General features: G+C 60.6%; 2 protein-coding genes across 5 annotated transcripts in view; one reads left to right on the top strand and one right to left on the bottom strand.

The window, feature by feature from the left end:
• Positions 1 to 1,376: 1,376 nt before the first annotated feature.
• CHPF (chondroitin polymerizing factor) lies at positions 1,377 to 6,587 on the top strand. The gene is made up of 4 exons (XM_051624090.1): positions 1,377 to 1,715; positions 2,958 to 3,522; positions 3,710 to 3,892; positions 4,385 to 6,587. Exons 1-4 carry the CDS (start codon positions 1,405 to 1,407, stop codon positions 5,645 to 5,647), a joined length of 2,322 nt encoding a protein of 773 aa, XP_051480050.1. The 5' UTR covers positions 1,377 to 1,404; the 3' UTR covers positions 5,648 to 6,587.
• A 4,221-nt stretch (positions 6,588 to 10,808) lies between these two features.
• The window catches only part of ASIC4 (acid sensing ion channel subunit family member 4), a 29,958-nt gene continuing 23,789 nt past the window's right edge, over positions 10,809 to 16,977 (bottom strand). Inside the window, exons 2-10 of one of the 4 annotated variants that reach the window (XM_051624140.1) lie at positions 15,850 to 15,994; positions 15,542 to 15,669; positions 15,284 to 15,443; positions 14,768 to 14,824; positions 14,517 to 14,670; positions 14,038 to 14,129; positions 13,673 to 13,752; positions 13,218 to 13,322; positions 12,794 to 12,942 (exon numbers count right to left, since the gene is read on the bottom strand). In XM_051624140.1, coding sequence (XP_051480100.1) covers positions 12,823 to 12,942; positions 13,218 to 13,322; positions 13,673 to 13,752; positions 14,038 to 14,129; positions 14,517 to 14,670; positions 14,768 to 14,824; positions 15,284 to 15,443; positions 15,542 to 15,669; positions 15,850 to 15,994 — 1,041 coding nt within the window. In that variant the 3' untranslated portion in view covers positions 12,794 to 12,822. Of the gene's footprint in view, positions 12,943 to 13,217; positions 13,323 to 13,672; positions 13,753 to 14,037; positions 14,130 to 14,516; positions 14,671 to 14,767; positions 14,825 to 15,283; positions 15,444 to 15,541; positions 15,670 to 15,849; positions 15,995 to 16,977 lie in introns of all 4 variants that reach the window. The other 3 variants (XM_051624137.1, XM_051624141.1, XM_051624138.1) reach the window with 3 other exon arrangements.

Here is a 16,977-nt window from a genome sequence, read left to right as displayed (position 1 = left end):
CCTGCTCTTGGTGCCCTGCTGTGCTATGTAGCCATCCATACTCCCTGGGGCAGGCGGGATGTATTTCATGGAGAGGGTTGGATGGGCTCCCACCAGCCAGGGTAAATCCAGGGGCACTTTAGAGTGCTGCAAGGCTGCTGGAAGCAGAGCCACAGGCTGGGAACGGGCAGAAAGGCTGGGTCCTTCTCCTTGTCCTTATTCAGTAATGCCTGGCACCAAGCGCCCATGTAGGGCTGCCGGCCTTGCAGCTTCTGGGTTGGATCATTCCCGCACCGGAGGCTCTGTGTACGTGGCAAACTCTTCCCCGAGCTTGTTCCTCCAGCTCTGTCTGCCCCGGGGCTCTCCCTGGCGGCCGGCAGGATGTTGGTTTTGTGCTGCAGACACCTCGTAGTGTGACTGACAGTGGCCTGCTCCCAGCTGGAGGAGCCCATCTTTTTTGGTCCCGTTCTAACTTGCAGCCGCTGAGGGTTCTCTGGCCCTGCCACTGAGATCTCCTGCTGCTCTACGCACCTGCCTTCTGCCTCAGGACGGTTTGCTGCTCTGCTCCCAAAGGCCTCCCAGGTGCTGCTTGCTCTCCTGCACGCCTGCTCCCTGAGCACCTGGCCTGCCCTGCTGCCTTCTGCAGCCTGCAGGCCGTGTTTTCTGCTCCTGGCCTCAAATCCACGCACCCACCCACCTACCGTGACCACCGGCCCACCTCCTGGGGACGCCCAGGTGGAGACCCACACTTTCCAGAAGACCCCCAGGGCACCAATTGGAGAAGGGGAACATGGCGCTTCCAGACCACCACGAATTCAGCAGTGTGGTGGGTTGGGCTGTCCCAGGGAGGAGACGCAGCGGCTGTGCTCGGCCGGCCCCGCGGCGTTCCCCCGGTCCCGGGCACAAAGGGCCGGCTGTGCCCCAGCCTCGCCGCACTCCCCCGGGGAAATCAGCCCTTAAGCCGGCTCAGGCGCCCTGTCCCGGTGCCAGCCGCGCCGCCGCACGGGCAAAGGCGCTTTCCAAGCGGGCAGCCGGGGCCGGGGGCGCTGCCCCGCCGCCACGCAGCGCAGTGGGCCGGGGCAGGAGCCGGTGCCAGGTGCCGGGGCAGCCCCACAGCGAACCTCCTTGGCCTCGCCGCCGGGGGTATGGCCACTGGCCCTGCCCCACCGGGGGGTCTCAGCGAGGGGGCCGGTAGGGAGGGGGATGGGGCGGCCGCGCCGTCTCCTAGCAACTTCGCCCCGCCACCACGCCGCCCCCCGCTCCCCCCCGCACCGCCCCCTGACGCGGCCGCGGCAGCGCGGTCCATTGGCCGGGGCGGGCGGCCCGCGGTGACGTGCAGCGGGGCGGGGCCAGGGGGTGACACGTCGGACGGCGGCGCCGCCAGCGGCAGCCGGAGCCGCCCACGGTCCCGGTCCTGTCCCGGCCATGCGGCTGTCGCTGGTGCTATCGGTGCTGCGGCCCGCTGGGCCGGTGGCCATCGGCGTCTCGCTGGGCTTCACCCTCAGCCTGCTCAGCGTCACCTGGGTGGAGGAGCCGTGCGGGCCGCCGCCGCGCCCCGCCGCCCGCCCGCGCCCCGACGGTGGCCCCGCGGCGCCCCCCGGCCCCGGCAACACCAACGGCAACGCGGCGCGCAGGCCCAATGCTGTCCCCGCCGGGCTGGGCGCCGACAGCTGGGAGCCCCGCGTCGTGCCCTACCGCCCGCCCAGTCCCGGCAGGGCCGCCAAGAAGGCCGTCAGGTGCGGGGGGGCCGGGGCGGGACGGAGCGGACTGGGGGGAGCTGGGCCCTGCGGCTGTGGCGGAGGAAGGATCGCCGCCGCTAACCGGGCTTTAGGAGAGAGTAGCTGCGGCCGAGCCCGGCGTGCCTGGGTGCGTGGGTGTGTGTCTGCCAGGCCGGTGCTGGGGGCTGCCTGCCTGCCCCTGCCTGCTGGGCTGGTACTGGGGAGCTCTGCAGGTAACCTGACAAGGTGCTCCCCAACCCCTGAAAGCCACTCAGGGCTGCAGCTGGATTTTTCTCACTGCGAGTGCCTTTCCCTGCTGCTTCCCTTCCTCTCTTCTGCACTGTCTCCTTCTCCTTACCCTCCCTGCCTGCCTCAGGACTTCCTGAAACAGCCTTCTTCTCTCGTACTGCTGCCTGCAGTGCAAGGGTTGCCTGCTGCAGCACAAGCTGCCGGGCACCCTGCCCTGGCCCCTCTGCTGCCCTGCCCTAGGAGGGACCCCTCCTCGGTGGCATGTCCCCACCCCGTACTGCAAACTCCAGCCTGCTTCCCCGTCCCCACGATGACAGGGAGCAGGCAGTGAAAGGGCCTCCTTGTCCCGGTGAGGTGGTGGGTGGATGGAGGGGGCTGAATGGAGCCAGTGTGTGCCAGACGGCAGCTGGGGGCCAAGGGGGGTTTGCTTCCTGCTGCTGCACCGGGCTGGGAGAATTAAACCTGGAAGTCATTGTGAGTGAGGCAGCTGAGGGCCATGGTGGGGAGGGGGGCACAGCCACGCAGGCTTCAGGCACCCCAGCAGGGTCTGGCTTCCCCTTGGGGGGCTGCAGGAGCTTTCCTGCCATTCAAGAGCAGTGCTTCTGGCACGGGCAGCAGGAAGATGCTTCCCAGCTTGGACATTCTGGCTGGGATTGGCAGCATGGTGGGGTGCATGGTGGGTTGTGTCCCTGCTAGAATTGAGGTGTGCAGCCCTGTTTCCCTCTTGTAGCCTTCTGTGAGCCTCTGGTTTGAGTGAGGCTGACCCGCTAATGGGAGGGGAAGGTCCCCTGTGGTCTAAGGTTGGGGGAGACCTCGGCAGAGCCCTCTGCTGTGCCTCTGGCCCAGGCACAGTGGCAGCTGGTGCTGCTGTGGTGGTCATATGCATGTAGTGGAAGCCTCATAGCAGTTCCTGCAGAGGGACTGAGGTTGGTGCCATTGGTGGGGATGGGGAGGGTGCAGGCTAAGGTGGGGTGCAGTACCTGGGGGTCAGATGTTCTCTCCCTCCTGCAGGACACGGTACATCAGCACAGAGCTGGGGATGCGGCAGCGGCTCTTTGTGGGTGTGCTGACTTCCAAGAGCACGCTGAACACACTGGGGGTGGCTGTCAACCGCACGCTGGCCCACCGCCTGGAGCGCCTGGTTTACTTCACGGGCACACGGGGCCGCAAGGTGCCCCATGGCATGACAGTGGTGACACACAGTGACGAGCGGCCCATCTGGAACATGTACCAGACCATCAGGTACCTTCTGGACCACTATGTGAATGACTTCGACTGGTTCTTCCTGGTGCAGGACGATACCTACACAGAGGCACACCGCATCAACCGCCTGGTCGCCCACCTCAGCATTGACACCCACCTTTACCTGGGCCATCCTGAGGAGTTCATTGGTGGGGACACCGAGGGACGCTACTGCTATGGGGGGTTTGGCTACCTGCTGTCCCGCAGCCTCCTTCTGCTCCTGCAGCAGCACCTGGAGAGCTGCCGCAATGACATCCTCAGTGCCCGGCCCGATGAGTGGCTGGGCCGCTGCATCATTGACTACACAGGCGTCAACTGTGCCGAGGAGCATGAGGTAGGTCCTGCAGTGGAGATGGCCTCCAGGAGCCTTACCCTGGCCCAGCGTGTTTCGCTGCCTCCTCAGGGGCTCCTAGGGTCTGGGGCCCATACCCTGTTGTCCTTTGAGCTTGCTATGCTGGCAGACAATGGGGTGAGAGCACAGGTTGGGGCCAGCTGTGACCTGTCTTTCCTGGCTGGCACAGGGCCTGCATTACCACTATTTTGAGCTGGGAAAGAACACGGACCCTGAGCGGGAGACTGACCTCCGTTTCCAGAGTGCCTTCACTGTCCATCCCGTGCTGGATCCCCTTCAGATGTACCGGCTGCACAAGTACTTTGCGCAGGTGGAGCTTGAGAGGACATACCAGGAGATCCAGCAGCTTCAGGTGAGACCTTACTTGCCTGGGAGGGTCTGGGCTCCTTCTGTCATGTTCATGTGCTTTCTGGTCACTTTGTGTCACCTTTCCACTGTAATATGAGGGTTTTGCACTTGGAACTGCTGTGGGACGGGATCAGCTGAGCTTGGGTGGCTGCAGGGGCAGGGGTGCTAGCTGGAGGATGGCTTTGGATCTGAATGGGTCCTAGCGCTGCAATGGTGGTTCAGGATCACGGAGCCAGCAGGGTGCTGAGGTATGCTAGCAAGGCCAGGCAGGGTGGGAGAGAGTGCAAATCCTGCTAATGGAGCTGGAGTGCTGTATTTCAGATGCTGTCCAAAGGAAAACTGAGGTGCTGAAGTCTGAGCAGTCAGCCTTTAGCAGAGTTGTTCTGGCAGTGCTCTTTGGGCCAGGAATGGCTGAGTACTGGGAGTTATCTTGCCTGCAGCCAGGGCTGGAATGCCTATCTGAGCCTGCCTTGACTCTCCATCTTTCCTCTTGCAGCTGGAGATCCAGAATGCTAGCAGCCTGTCTGCTGATGGGGACCATAGTGCCACGTGGCCCATTGGCATCCCACCCCCCTTCCAGCCCAAAACCCGCTTTGAGGTGCTGCGCTGGGACTACTTCACAGAGGAGCAGGTCTATGCCTGTGTGGATGGCTCCCCCAAGTGCGAGCTGCTTGGTGCAGACCTGGCAGATGTGGCCGATGTGGTGGCCACAGCCATGGAGGAGCTGAACCGCAAGTACCAGCCAGTGCTCCAGGTCCGCAAGCAGCAGCTGGTGAACGGGTACCGGCGCTTTGACCCCACGCGTGGTATGGAGTACACGCTGGACCTCCAGGTGGAGGTGGTCACCCAGAAGGGGCACAGCCGCTCTGTCACCAAGCGTGTGCACCTGGTGCGGCCCCTCAGTGAGGTGGAGATCATCCCCATGCCCTATGTAACAGAGGCCAGCCGCATCAATGTTGTCCTGCCCCTGACAGCCCACGACCGGGACCATGCTGCCCACTTTTTGGAGACCTATGCAGCGGCTGCCTTTGAGAGCAGTGAGAATGCAGTGCTCACCTTCCTCTTCATCTATGACCCCTTTGAGGCCCAGCAGGTCACCCAGAATGACATCTTTGCCCGTGTGAAGGCCCAGATCACTGAGTATGAGCGGAAGTATGCAGAGGTGAAGATCCCATGGATCAGCGTCAAGACGGATGCGCCCTCCCAAATCAAGGTCATGGACATCATCTCCAAGAAGCATCCTGTGGACACACTTTTCTTTGTGGCCGGTGTGGGGACAGAGATCACTGTTGACTTCCTGAACCGTTGCCGGATGAACACCATCAACAACTGGCAGGTCTTCTTTCCCATCCACTTCCAGGGCTACAACCCTGCCATTGCTTATCACAACCAGGTGCCACCCGCCACGCTGGACCTGCTGAGGGATGCGGGGCGCTTTGACCGCGACGTCTTCCATGAAGCCTGCTTCTACAATGCTGACTACATGGCGGCACGCACCCGCATGGTGGGCGACGTGCAGGAGAACGAGGACATCCTGGAGACCCTGGATATCTACGACATGTTCATCAAGTACTCCAACCTGCACGTCTTCCGGGCTGTGGAGCCTGCCCTGCTGCAACGTTACAGGCACCAGGCCTGCAACCCCCGGCTGAGCGAGGAGATCTACCACCGCTGTGTGCAGAGCAGCCTCGAGGGCGTAGGCTCTCGGTCCCAACTGGCCATGGTGCTTTTTGAGCAGGAGCAGGGGAACAGCACCTGAACCCTGGGGCACAGACAGGCTGGCCCTGCCCTGCCTGCCTGCCCCACCTCTTCTGCTGCCCAAATCTGTACTCCTCTTCCTGACAACTGCTGGGATCGCTGGTGCCCAGGCTTGTAACTCGCCCCGCTGGGGCTGGCCAGGCCGGGGTCTGCCAGCCCAGAGTGCCCAGGTCCTTCCAGAGCAGCTGTGGCTGTGTAGACCCCAGGATGAGGTGGGGTTGGAGTTGTTGAGCTGCCAGCTGGGATGCCCAGCTCGTCACCCTGCAGCTGCTGGACACTGGCTCCCTCCCTCCGTCCTGGCCCCACTGCCCAGCAGAGAGGCAGCAGGCTGCCCTGTCCCTTGCTGGCCCCCCTCAACCAGGGGCACACAGAGTCCGAGGTCCCCCTGCTGCAGTGACTGCCACAGGGCTGGTGGTGATCCCACCCTGGGACAGGGCTGTACCCCTTGCTCCTTTGGTGCATTGGCCTGATCATACAGGGACAGTGGAATGGGGCATGTCCCACCCCAAAAGAGCAATAAGGACATTGGTTTTGGGATTTTGCCACGTGGCAACAAGCCAGGGCACTCCCAGTGAGTCAGGGTGGGAGGTCCTGGCCCCCAGGGCCAGTGGGCACAGGGGGTGCCAGAGGGGGTCCTGCTGTATTCACGTACCGTGAGCTGCTCCCCATGGGAACCATGACCCAGGCCGCTTTGGCCTTTGCAATATTGATAGGACGTCGGGGGTCGCAGCCCTCGGATGAGAGCCTCCCGGCAGGTGGCAGCCCTGCTGCCATGGGGCCACCCTTGGGGGTGGGGGACGTGGTTCCTGGCTTGGTGGGCATGGCAGAGGGTATGGCTGCGCATCTCCTAAGGAGAAAGTGACTGAGGAGCTGCTCTCTGCTCCTCATTTGTATTTAATAGTGGGGAGATGAGGGGCGTGCGTTTACACTAATAAAATGGAGAGATGAACCAGTGGGTCTGGCTGGTTCTTCACCAGGGCATCTCTGGGCACCCTGCTGGAGTTCTGTGTGGAGGTGGGTGCTGACTGCTTGTACAAAAGATGGCTGGACCATTTCCCCACAGGACTGCTGCTTTCCCCAAGCGTTCTCTGCCTGATCTGGGAGATGACTTCCTCTCCTTAGTGAGGCCAGGGGAGGCTGTTGGCTTAGGGACAGGCTCGCAGACACCAGGCCAAGCCAACAGTTGGAAATACCAGCTTGAACACCTAGGGCCTCACAGCAGGAGTCCTGTGACGTGGGTGTTGTTCTCTTCTCTCAAGTAACAAGGGATAGGACAAAAGGGAATGGCCTCACATTGTGCCAGGGAAGGTTTAGATGGGATATAAGGAAAAATTTATTCACCGAAAGGATTGTGAAGCATGGGAACACGCTGCCCAGGGAAGTGGTGGAGTTACCACCGAAGTGTGGTGGTGAGGGGTTGGTGCAGCCATGTGTCCTCCCTATGTGGGCTGTCCCCATAGCCTTCATGGGCTGTGTGTGAGTAAGAGGGGACCCTTGGCCATGTTGAGCACTGCTTTCTGGCATCTGGGATCAGGTCCAAAGGAAATTCCTGGGCCAGAAACCGCATCTGAGCACTGTGTTGAATTATTACTGCTAGGCTACTGATGAATCATTACTTTGGGTTTCTCAGGCTCTTTGGCATCTCAGGGCTTCTCAACTTCTTGTGGTTTCCAGATCCTCCCTGCCATGGTGCTGTGTCAAGCAAAGCACCATTGTCCTGCCCCAGACTGTCTCACCACCTGCAGCTCCTGTCTGCAGTGTGCAAAACAGGGACTATATCCCCTGCCCATGCTGTCTGCTCCAGGCATGATTTTCATGGCTCTGTGTATTCTTTCCACTAGTTCCTTGGTCATCACTTTTCACTTGTTCATTAAACACCTGTGTCAAAGAGACATCCCCAAGAAAATTAATTGAACTGACTTGCTGTTAGTTAGCCAGGCTGTTAGGGCTCAGCAAAACTCAGGGGAAAGCCCCTGGGCTGTGTGACATGCCTTTCCCAAAGAAGGCATATCATCCCCGTATAATTCATATGTTCATGCTCCAGTCTTCATATCCACTGTGTAGGAGCATATATGTTTAAATGTAATTTTATTGTATTTCAGACAGTAACCGTTGCTCTGAGTATTTCTATTTTTGATCTTTCCCATGCGCATCCCTAATTCCCTTTAAATGTGAATCTGGGACAGCAGGAGTGAGGCGGATGGATGTGCATTGCGGATACATTTCTCTTCTGAAAAGCAGACCTTGGAAGTTGGATGTGATGAGGTATTAGAAGAGTATCCAAATGGTAATAAAGCAAGCTGGCTTCAAATCAAGTTGGCTGCAAAAAGAAGTGCCAAATTGTCATTTAATTGTCACAAGATGGTCTAGATAGAGTTACTCATGTCTCCTCTTTGTTGTTTGCCCAGACAGAGTTAGGTTATGTTTGCATACCTGATGCTCTGTGCTACCAACAGCAATGAAGCCCCCCCCCCCCGCGCCAGCAAGCAAATGACCTACGAGCAAATTACAGTCCCCAGGGCCCTCCCCTTTAAAAGGGAGCTGGCAGTGTTGGAAGCTGCTTTGGTGTTTGCCAAGTTATTTGCAGTGTCACAATGTGCTGAAACTGTCCTCTTTGCCTAGCTGGCAGGTGCAGGCAGTGCTCTGGACCAGGACTGTGACACCCTTGAAAGAGGCAGAGAGGAGTGGCCCTGGGTGCTGATGTGGGTGGCTGAGCAGACAGGGACATTCTGCAATCCCTATTCAATTTTGACTGGTACTGGAAGTGTTCAAAGCCAGGCTGGATGGGGCTTTGATCAACCTGGTCTAGTGGCCGGGGGGTTGGAACTAGGTGGTATTTAAGGTCCCTTCCAACCCAAACCATTCTGTGATTCCATACAAAGTCCTGATTTTTGTGCAGAGGCAGAGCAGTGAAAGCGTAATTTTCCCAATGGGGCAGGAGAAGACATATCTGCCACCTGTAGACTTCTGCTTCCCTCAAGAAAATTCTGTAAAAGTGTTACTGGCTTCCCACGGTCTTCATGAAGAGCTGCTCAGGTTCCTCTTGGGGAGCTTTTTGGAAGAGGGTGTGAAGGGTCAGCTCAGAGCAAAGCACTCCAAAGCACAAGAGAGGCAGGCTGGGCACATGGGCTGGGTGGGCACCAGCCTCCCCTGTCCTTCCTGTGCAAGGCAGGGGACGTAAACCAGGGAATACCCAAGCTGCTGCTCTGCTGTTCTCCCTCCCAGCTTTGTTCCCCCAGTGTGGCCATGCAGCAGAGAGCCTGCAAGCAGAGAAGGCAAAGCCTCCTTCTGTAGCCCTGCTTGGGTCACTTCAGGCTGTGCTAAACCCGGTGGCAGAGTCACTTCAGCCCCATCGATGTTAATCAGCTCGATAGCTGACCTGGAGGATGCAGGAAGTGAGGCTGTGCCAGGAGAGGGCTGAAGGGTAAGGATAAGCACAATGCCCTTTTATCCCCCTGCTTTCATTAGGAAGGGGCCTGCAATGCCTCACTGCCTGTCCCACGGGAGCAGCTCTGCCAGCCGCAGAGTGGGAACCAAACCTGGCAAATATTTCCATCTGGCTGCAAGCAGGATGGGGAAGCTGCTTAAGGAGGAGCAGGAAGGGTGATACCAGGCTTTGTCTGTGCCCAGTGCCCTGGGTCACAGCCTAATGCACTACCAAGAACCTACTGAGGGTGCAGAGGGCTTTGGCCAGGAGCCTTTCTGGCCAAGCTCAGGGGAAACAAGGTTTTGGATGGGGCTTTGAGCAACCTGATCTAGTAGAAGGTGTCCCTGCCCAGGCAAGGGGGTTGGAATTAGATGATCTTTAAGGTCCCTTTCAACCCAAAGCATTTTGTGAAATCAGAGCCTTTTGATGAAGAGGGAAACAGCCATTAGCTGTAAGTGCAGACAAGGCTATGGCTGGCTGTGCCTGCCTGCAGGGGTTTCCCTGCACAGGGATGTCAGCCCACCCAGCTATCTCTGTGGATGCCCCTTCCAGGGACATACAGCCCCATCAAGGGAGACTGCAGGAGCCTGAAGCTCTGGGGCTGGGGGTGGATGCAGGCAGCTTGGATTTAGGTTTTAATTGTCCTCCTTGTTTTTTTCTGCCTGTTTGCCTGCTGCCAGGGACCGAGCACTGGAAAGCAAGGGCTGTGTGTCCCCTGCCTGCCCCACCAGCAGGCCCCACCAGTCCATTTTCCCAGCAAGGGGGTTATGGAGAAACAGCCAGGAGCAAAGCAGAAAGCTTGGTTTGCTCAGGTCATCAGGAGAGGCTGAGGGTAACTCCTTTCTCCAAAGGTTACCTGTCACTGCCAGCATCTCTGGGCAGGAGGTGATGGGGACGAGGTGACAACAGCGAGGTGGCATGTCCAGTTGCACTCTGGGTCTCACGTCCAGCCTCTCCACTCCCAAGCCCAATGGTTTATTTTCTTTGAAATGCAGCTTTTCCCTGGGAGCAGCAGTAATTGCCATGTGTGGCAGTAGAGGCACAGTTGTAAGTACCTGAGGAGATGCCTGTCCCACAGGCAGAAGGAGCCCTTGCTGCCTGCTCCATCCTTGTGCCTTCTCCCAGGGGCCGGCACCAAATCCTGCAGGAGCTGTGTCTGCTGGGATTGTCACCTCCACGGTGACAGGAACTGTTGCCAGCACAGCCGGTCCTGCTGGGTTCTGGTGTCTGGCATTTGTCCAGAGGGCTGCGCTCGTTAAAATTAAGGGCCTGTTTCACTATAGTGAATCCCTTTCTAATTATGTCCCAGCTGTTTCATGTGTCTCATTAAAGGCGATTCAAGCAGTGCTGGGCTGGGCTAACGTTGCTTTGTAGCCTGGTGAGCCCCATGTGGCAGTGGCCCCATTCCCGGGGAGGCCAGGTGTCCTGGCGGCCCTTGGATGGGAGCAGCATGGGAAGGAACATCTGGGGGCCACAGCACTTGCAACCACAGCACCTCCCTGGCAGGAGTTGCTGGGCAGTGGGCAAGGCCACCTGCAGGCAGCGATGCAGAGATGCTCAGTCGGGTGACCAGGCATTCTGGCTCTCCTGCCCAGCATAGTGCAGAGCTGCAGAGTGCTCCCTAGGTCCCACCACCTCTGGGGTGGGACCAGCTCTCCCACTTCTCTGCCCCCCCAGCCCTGCAGAGGTGCCCACCCTGGCCCTCACAGCTGGCTCTTCACACTCATGTCTTGTGCCTCTTTATTAGGGAGCTTTTGTACATTTATAAAACAGTGACACACATCTCTCACGTTCAGTAGCCTTCCCACCATGGTGCCTGTGCCCACCCTGCTCAGGGCTTGCTGCTCCTGCTGGATGGGAGGGGGCTACATCCTGCACCCCCTTGCTTGCCACAGGAAACGTTGATGTAGGACTGGCTGGCATGGCCAGGGCACATCCCCGGGCTTATGCATGTCACCCCTGTGGGGACACTGCAGCTTGCACTTGGGTGGTGGGTGCAGGGGGACCCTGTGGAGCGCTGGCATGGGGTGCTGTGGAGGAGGTCCTCAGGGAGCAGCACTGTGCCTGCCCTGCTGGGATGCTTTCTGTGTCCCTTTGTGCAGGGGTACATGGGACGCCATGCTGCCAGGTGCTTGCACCAATGGGAAACACATTTCCACGTGGATGCTTATTTTGGGGGGCTGTTGGGCTGTATGTACCCAGAGCCAGGGCTGCCAAAGACATCACGAGCCCCCGATGCATGGGGCCTTGGGGGCTGTAAGGATGATGGCTCCTCCTGCACCTATGGCTTTGCCACGGCCAGCACAGCCGTGTTCTGTCTGCGGGCACTGGGGATGGGCACCAAATCAGCAGAATCAGGGGTTGCCTGGCCCAATCCCAGCCTCCTCCAGAGGTCTCAAATTCCTGCTCCAGGGTCCCCCTCTCTCCTGTGTGTGTGTGTCGAGGGGGGCTTTGCCAGCCACCCCCCCTCCTGAGATATTTTGGGGCAGTTTGCCCTGCGCTGGTGTCTGCTACAGTGGAGGGGGAGGAGGCAATGTCTGTCAGGACAGGAGGAGTGCTGTGGATTCTGCTGTGGGCCCTGTTGTGGTCCTGCCATGGGTCCTGCCATCTCGGGGCAGGCGGGAGGGCTGTGGGTGCCAGTCCTGGCTGAGGCTTCAGCCAGTGGGTTGGGCTGTGGCTGTCCAGGTGGTGCTGGGCATGGGACACCCTCCTTAACCATGTACAGTCTGGGGGAGGCACAGCGGGTGCTTGGCACCCCAGGGATGGGAGTGTGGCAAGGGGTACGTGCATGGTGCAAAAATTTGGCAAGAGGCAAGGGAGTGAGGGCAGGACCCCCCTGCACTGCCTGGGCTGAGCCAAGGAGCTGCACCAAGGGATGAGCCACTTTGGGCAATACCTGGGCAAGGAGAGGACAGGGAGGTCTGGGGGGGCATGGTGGACTGGGACCAAGAGAGGGGGGAGGCAGAAGGGTTGCAGTGCTGCAATCACTGGGGGCTACTGGGGGCCAACACTGGAGTTGGGGGGGATCATCACAGTGCAGGGGTCTGGCTGGGAACAGCAGTGGGGGTGGCTGCAGCCCTGGCAGACTGCGTGAGGCTGGGGAAGGGTGGGCAGATGTTTTTTTGGGGGTATGTCACAGTGGTGGTGGTTCCAGGGGTCAGGGTGGTGCCATGCAGGTGTGGCTGCACATAGGGTGTCCCTGGGCTGGCCAGGGGGCCATTCTGCTCAGAGGGGTGCCCTGCTATGCTGCCCTGCTCTGTAGCAGGAAAGTGGGGTGTGGTGGTCTCTGGAGCACAGGGAAGCTGTTCCAGGCATATCTCTCTCCTGGGGAGGATCATGCAGGGCAGAGACCCCCATACGGGAGGGGTCAGCAGAGGGTAGCTTGGAGGGGCTCACAGGAACCCCAGCTCACGACCTCCGTGTTCTGCATCTCCAGGGCCCCTCTGCCCTGCACCCCACTGCTCCCCAGAATTCCCCAGTGTGCCCGTGCCCCTCCATGCCATGTGCTTGAGACAGGGCAGAGCCCGTGTGCTGGGGGCAAGCGGAGGGGACAGGCAAAAGGGCTGGGGGGCTGCTCTGGTGTCAATGCCAAGGCAGCTCCAGCGGCATCACCGGGGGCAAACGGCACGGCTGGTCCCGGCGGTGGGCTGGGGGAGGTGGGGGCCCACCCCTGCCGCGGTCCCTCTCCATGCAGATGGTGGGAGAAGGGGGTGGCAGGGGGGCTGTTCCCCCCCCAGTCCCGAGCTGTCCTAGCAGGCGAAGTCCTCGAAGACAGCCTGGTGAGGGTAGTGGTGGCGGTGGTGGTGGTTGGGCAGGATGCCTGCGTTGTAGGCACCCTCCACATGCCGGCCCAGTGTCTCGCAGGGGCTCTGTGGGGATGGCAGTCAGTGGGACGGATGCAGACCCCATGCACCCTGCTGCCTCTCTCCGACCCCTAGCACAGCCTGTTCCCAGCAGCCCCTCTGGGGCACCCAGCTCCCTGCCACCCTGGGGCTGCCCCAGCTCTGCAACCTGAGGCTGCCAAATGTGGATCTGTGCTGTCCCCCACTCTTGGGATGGTGTCCCTTCCTCCTTGGGTGGGGGATGGATGCTGCCCAGGCCCTGTCCTTGCAGCCCCCTGGGCATCCCTCCCCCATGGGAGTACCTGGTCCTTGAGCTCCTCCAGTCCCAGTGTGGCAATGCTGCCCGAGGGCTTCTTCAGGGGTGGTTTGGAGCGGCGCAGGACCCTGCTCACCCTGTCCCGGATCACCTGGGGGCAGATGGAAGGTCAGCTCTGAACCCACATGCAGGCAGAACCCCATGTGTGCACACCCTGGTCTGCACAGACCTACCTCCCACTCCCCTGCTTGCCGTGGGGACAGGACCTCTGCCCACTGCCCACCCTCCCCAGTCCCCCGGCCACTGAGGGGTGCAGGGGAACCCATCCTCTTCCCATTGTCTCCTGCTGAGAGTTCCCCAATGTAGGGGCTGCAAGTAAGCCTCTGGGGTGGCCACACACAGCACCCCTTCCCTGGGGATCCTGGTCCCCACGCTGCTCCTCCGCTGTGAGCAATAGCCCCACTCCCATCATGGAGCCACAACCCTGAGGGCTCAGTGCACCTCGTAGACATAGTCCAGGATCTCCAGGATGGTGAGGATGCTGGCACCGATGAACAGGCCCATTTGTCCCCCTATGTCCCCTAAGGAGAAAGAAGGAGAGATGGTCACTGGGAGGGAGCTGCTATGCAGCCCGCTGGGTGCCCAGGGTGGGCCAGCAGGGCTGTAAGCAGTGCCAGGGCTGCCAGACAAGGAAGACAGTGTGGTCACAGGGGCAGAAGTGGCAAGGGATGGCACAGCCAGCAGCATGCCACCCCTTAGCCAGGCTGTGGCCAGCTTCTGCCCCATGCGGTCCCTCCCCAACCAGCCCTATACCCTTCTGGGCTGGGACCCCACTTTTGGTCCCAGGGAAGGGTGGGGAGAGTCACCGAGAAGCCCGGCAAGGTCGTAGGCTTTCTTCTGCTCAATGGCTTCATAGTTGAGCGCCTCAAAGAAGATGTCCAGCACCAGGAAGTTCTCTCTGTGGGGACACCATAGTGCTTGACAAGGAGGGCTGGTCACCAACCCTCCTACCCCCACTGCCCCCAAACCTCACAACCCTGTCCCCCAGTTCCCAGGTGCTCCCAGGGCCCTCGTAACTTATTCAGGCTGGTGCAGTGGGGACATGGGAGGGGCATGTATCAGTTTGGGAGAGACCATGAGGTGGGAAGATGTCAGCAGAAGGACTTGGAGGACACAGATGGGTCAAGGGGATGCTCTAGCAACAGTCACCCGTGGGCAGAAGATGCTGCAGGGACCGCACGTGTCTGGACCTGCCCCCTGCACACTGCCTGGAGAGGGGTGAGGCTCCCACAAGTCCCCAGCCCTCTGCCCACCTCTCTGGCAAACCCTGGCACTGATGGCTCACCGAATGTAGGTCTCGTTCTTGTTGTACTTGCGGGCCAGGTAGCGCGCCGAGCCCTTGTTGGGGATGCGCACCATGGAGATCTCTTTGCCATAGCGTGTCAGGTTGCACGGCGTGGGGCAGCTGCAGCGCTCCTGACTGTCCTCCACCGCTGCATCTGGGGGCACACACCCATCAGCATGGCTGCACCCACCCAGCCCCTTTCCCGGGGGCACCCTGCTGGCCCCCAGCTGCCCACCCACTGCTGCACCTACCCAGCGTGTGGTCAGCACACTCAATGTACACATTGGGGGAGCAGATGGACTCATTTCCTGCAGAGAAGCATCTGGTTGGGGGGGTGGGAGTTTGGTCTGCTTCTGCCCCCCACCCTGAACTCGTTCTTTTAAAGGCAGTGTGGGGTGGGGGTGGATGCTGGGTGTGGAGGGGATGGGGATAGGTGGCCCTTGGGTGCAGGTTGGATGGGGGAGGGCCCCTGAGTACAAGGCAGATAGGGAAGGGTCTGTAAGAAGAGTAGGACAGGGGCTCACCCAGCATGCAGACAGGATGGAGTGGTTCCTGGGTGCAGAAGGACAGGGCAAGGGGACTCATTAGTGCAGAGGGCTGGAGTGGGAGGGACACTTGGGTGCAGAGGGATGGGGTAGGGGTAGTCCAGGAGTGCAGAGGGATGGGGCAGGAGTGATCTTTGGGTGCAAGCTGTAGGGGGTCAGGACAGGCCTAGCAGGAGTGTCAGGGCAGCAGGGTTCTCCCACGCTGTCACATGTGCCCCTCACCTGGCATGTGGACCATGCGGCAGTGGCAGCTCTGCACCACGGCCTCCTTCTCACACTGCAGGCGACAGGCAGCGATGCTGTAGGTGTCATAGCCGGGCAGTGTCTGCTCCCCCTGCACGCTGGCCCGACAGTTCCCCCATGGCTGTGGCAGGTAGGTGAGCTGCCAGGGCGAGAGGGACATGGCTGCAGGGCTGCTTTGGGCTGGGTGCCCGTGGGCACCTCCCCAGGGGCAACCTCCCCAGGGTCATCCTTTCTTACCCTCTGCTCCTGGCAGGACACAAAGGTCTGGAAACCAGGTGAGACACCGAAGCCCAGCTGATGGATGTAGGGTGGTTCATCTTGGCTGTGGATCTGGACTCGGATGCCAGCTTCGAATGATGTCTCATCTGCAGGAGAAGGACAGAGTGGCTACGTGTCTGCACCCACCCAGCACCTGCACCCCGGGGCCCAGCACCTCTCCAGTGCCCTGCTTTCCCCATAGCTCCCCTGGGGTGCCCTGCTGGCCCAGCAGCCCTCCTTCCCAGCACCCCTTGCCCATGCCCTGTCTGCCCCATGGTCCCACTTACTGGTCTCTCTCCAGATGGGCAGGTACTCTTCCTGCTGGATGTCCAGCATGATCTCCAGCCCATTGCCCATGCCGCCCTGGCGAGTCACTCGTGGGTTCCTCCGGTCCCCATTGAAAGTGTAGCACTTACCATAGCGTGTGTAGACCTGGGGATGGAGAAAGGCGGGAGGTGAGGATGGAGGCAGTGATCTGTCAGGGCATTCCACAAGCAGGTTTAGATCCCATGGGGGTGCTAAAGGGGGGACCAGTCTTGCATGGTCCTTGGGAAGGCTCGTCAAGCCCTCCCCTCATGCTGCCACCCCTCTGCCCTTGCTGGGGGGAGATGGATCATCACTCCCAGCACCCATGGGGCTGTCCTGCCCCTGCCAAGAGAGGACTCACAGAGGCGAAGTGCTGGGGGCCACAGCGCTCTCCCTGAAAGCGGCACTCCACCAGCATGTCCTCGATCTGGTGGCCCAGGCGGTGGAAGAAGCTCTGCATGGTGCGCTCAGAGTGGCGGGGCGGCAAGAAGCGCGAGTAGTTGGCGAGACGGGTCAGCCAGGCGCGCTGGTCCTCCCCCAGCACAGCCAGCATCTCAGGCACCAGCGAATGGTTCTCCTGGGCCAGCCCCAGCCACTGCCCCACCGAGTAGAGGTCAGGTTTGGTGAGGTGCAGGAAGCGTGCCCGGTTGGGGTTGCAGAGGGTGACGGCTGGGAAGCGGAGCTGGGGGGCCCAGGTGAGGCGAGCCCGGGTGTGCACGGGGCGCGAGAGCAGGTGGTGCAGGCGGTCGGTGGCACTGGTAGCCAGCAGCCCCACAGAGGCCAGGAAGGCCAGGATCCAGAGCAGGCAGCGCAGGCGTGACTGTGGCCGGGTGCACATGTAGTGCAGCCCTGGGATCCTGGTGGCTCGCAGGATGCCGACGGCGAGCTGGGCAACGTCACCATCCTGAGCCTTTGCCAGGGCTTCCCTGTCCTGGCAGCAGGCAAAGGACAGCGGCATAGCTGCAAGCAGGGTTGCTTCTCTGGAAAATGGGGTGCAGGCTGCCCCTAAGGCTGCCCGGGGTCCCTGGTCCGTTTCAGGTAGCTCTTCCTTCTGGGAGGCTTTTGCTCTGCACCTCTCTGGAGATGAATGTGGCAGGCGCCTTTCCGAG

The sequence above is a fragment of the Apus apus genome, chromosome 6 (genome assembly GCF_020740795.1).
Source record: "Apus apus isolate bApuApu2 chromosome 6, bApuApu2.pri.cur, whole genome shotgun sequence".
In the NCBI taxonomy this organism is placed as follows: domain Eukaryota; kingdom Metazoa; phylum Chordata; class Aves; order Apodiformes; family Apodidae; genus Apus; species Apus apus.
Note: the sequence above shows the minus strand (reverse complement) of the source record. Positions and strands in the feature narration are given on the sequence as shown.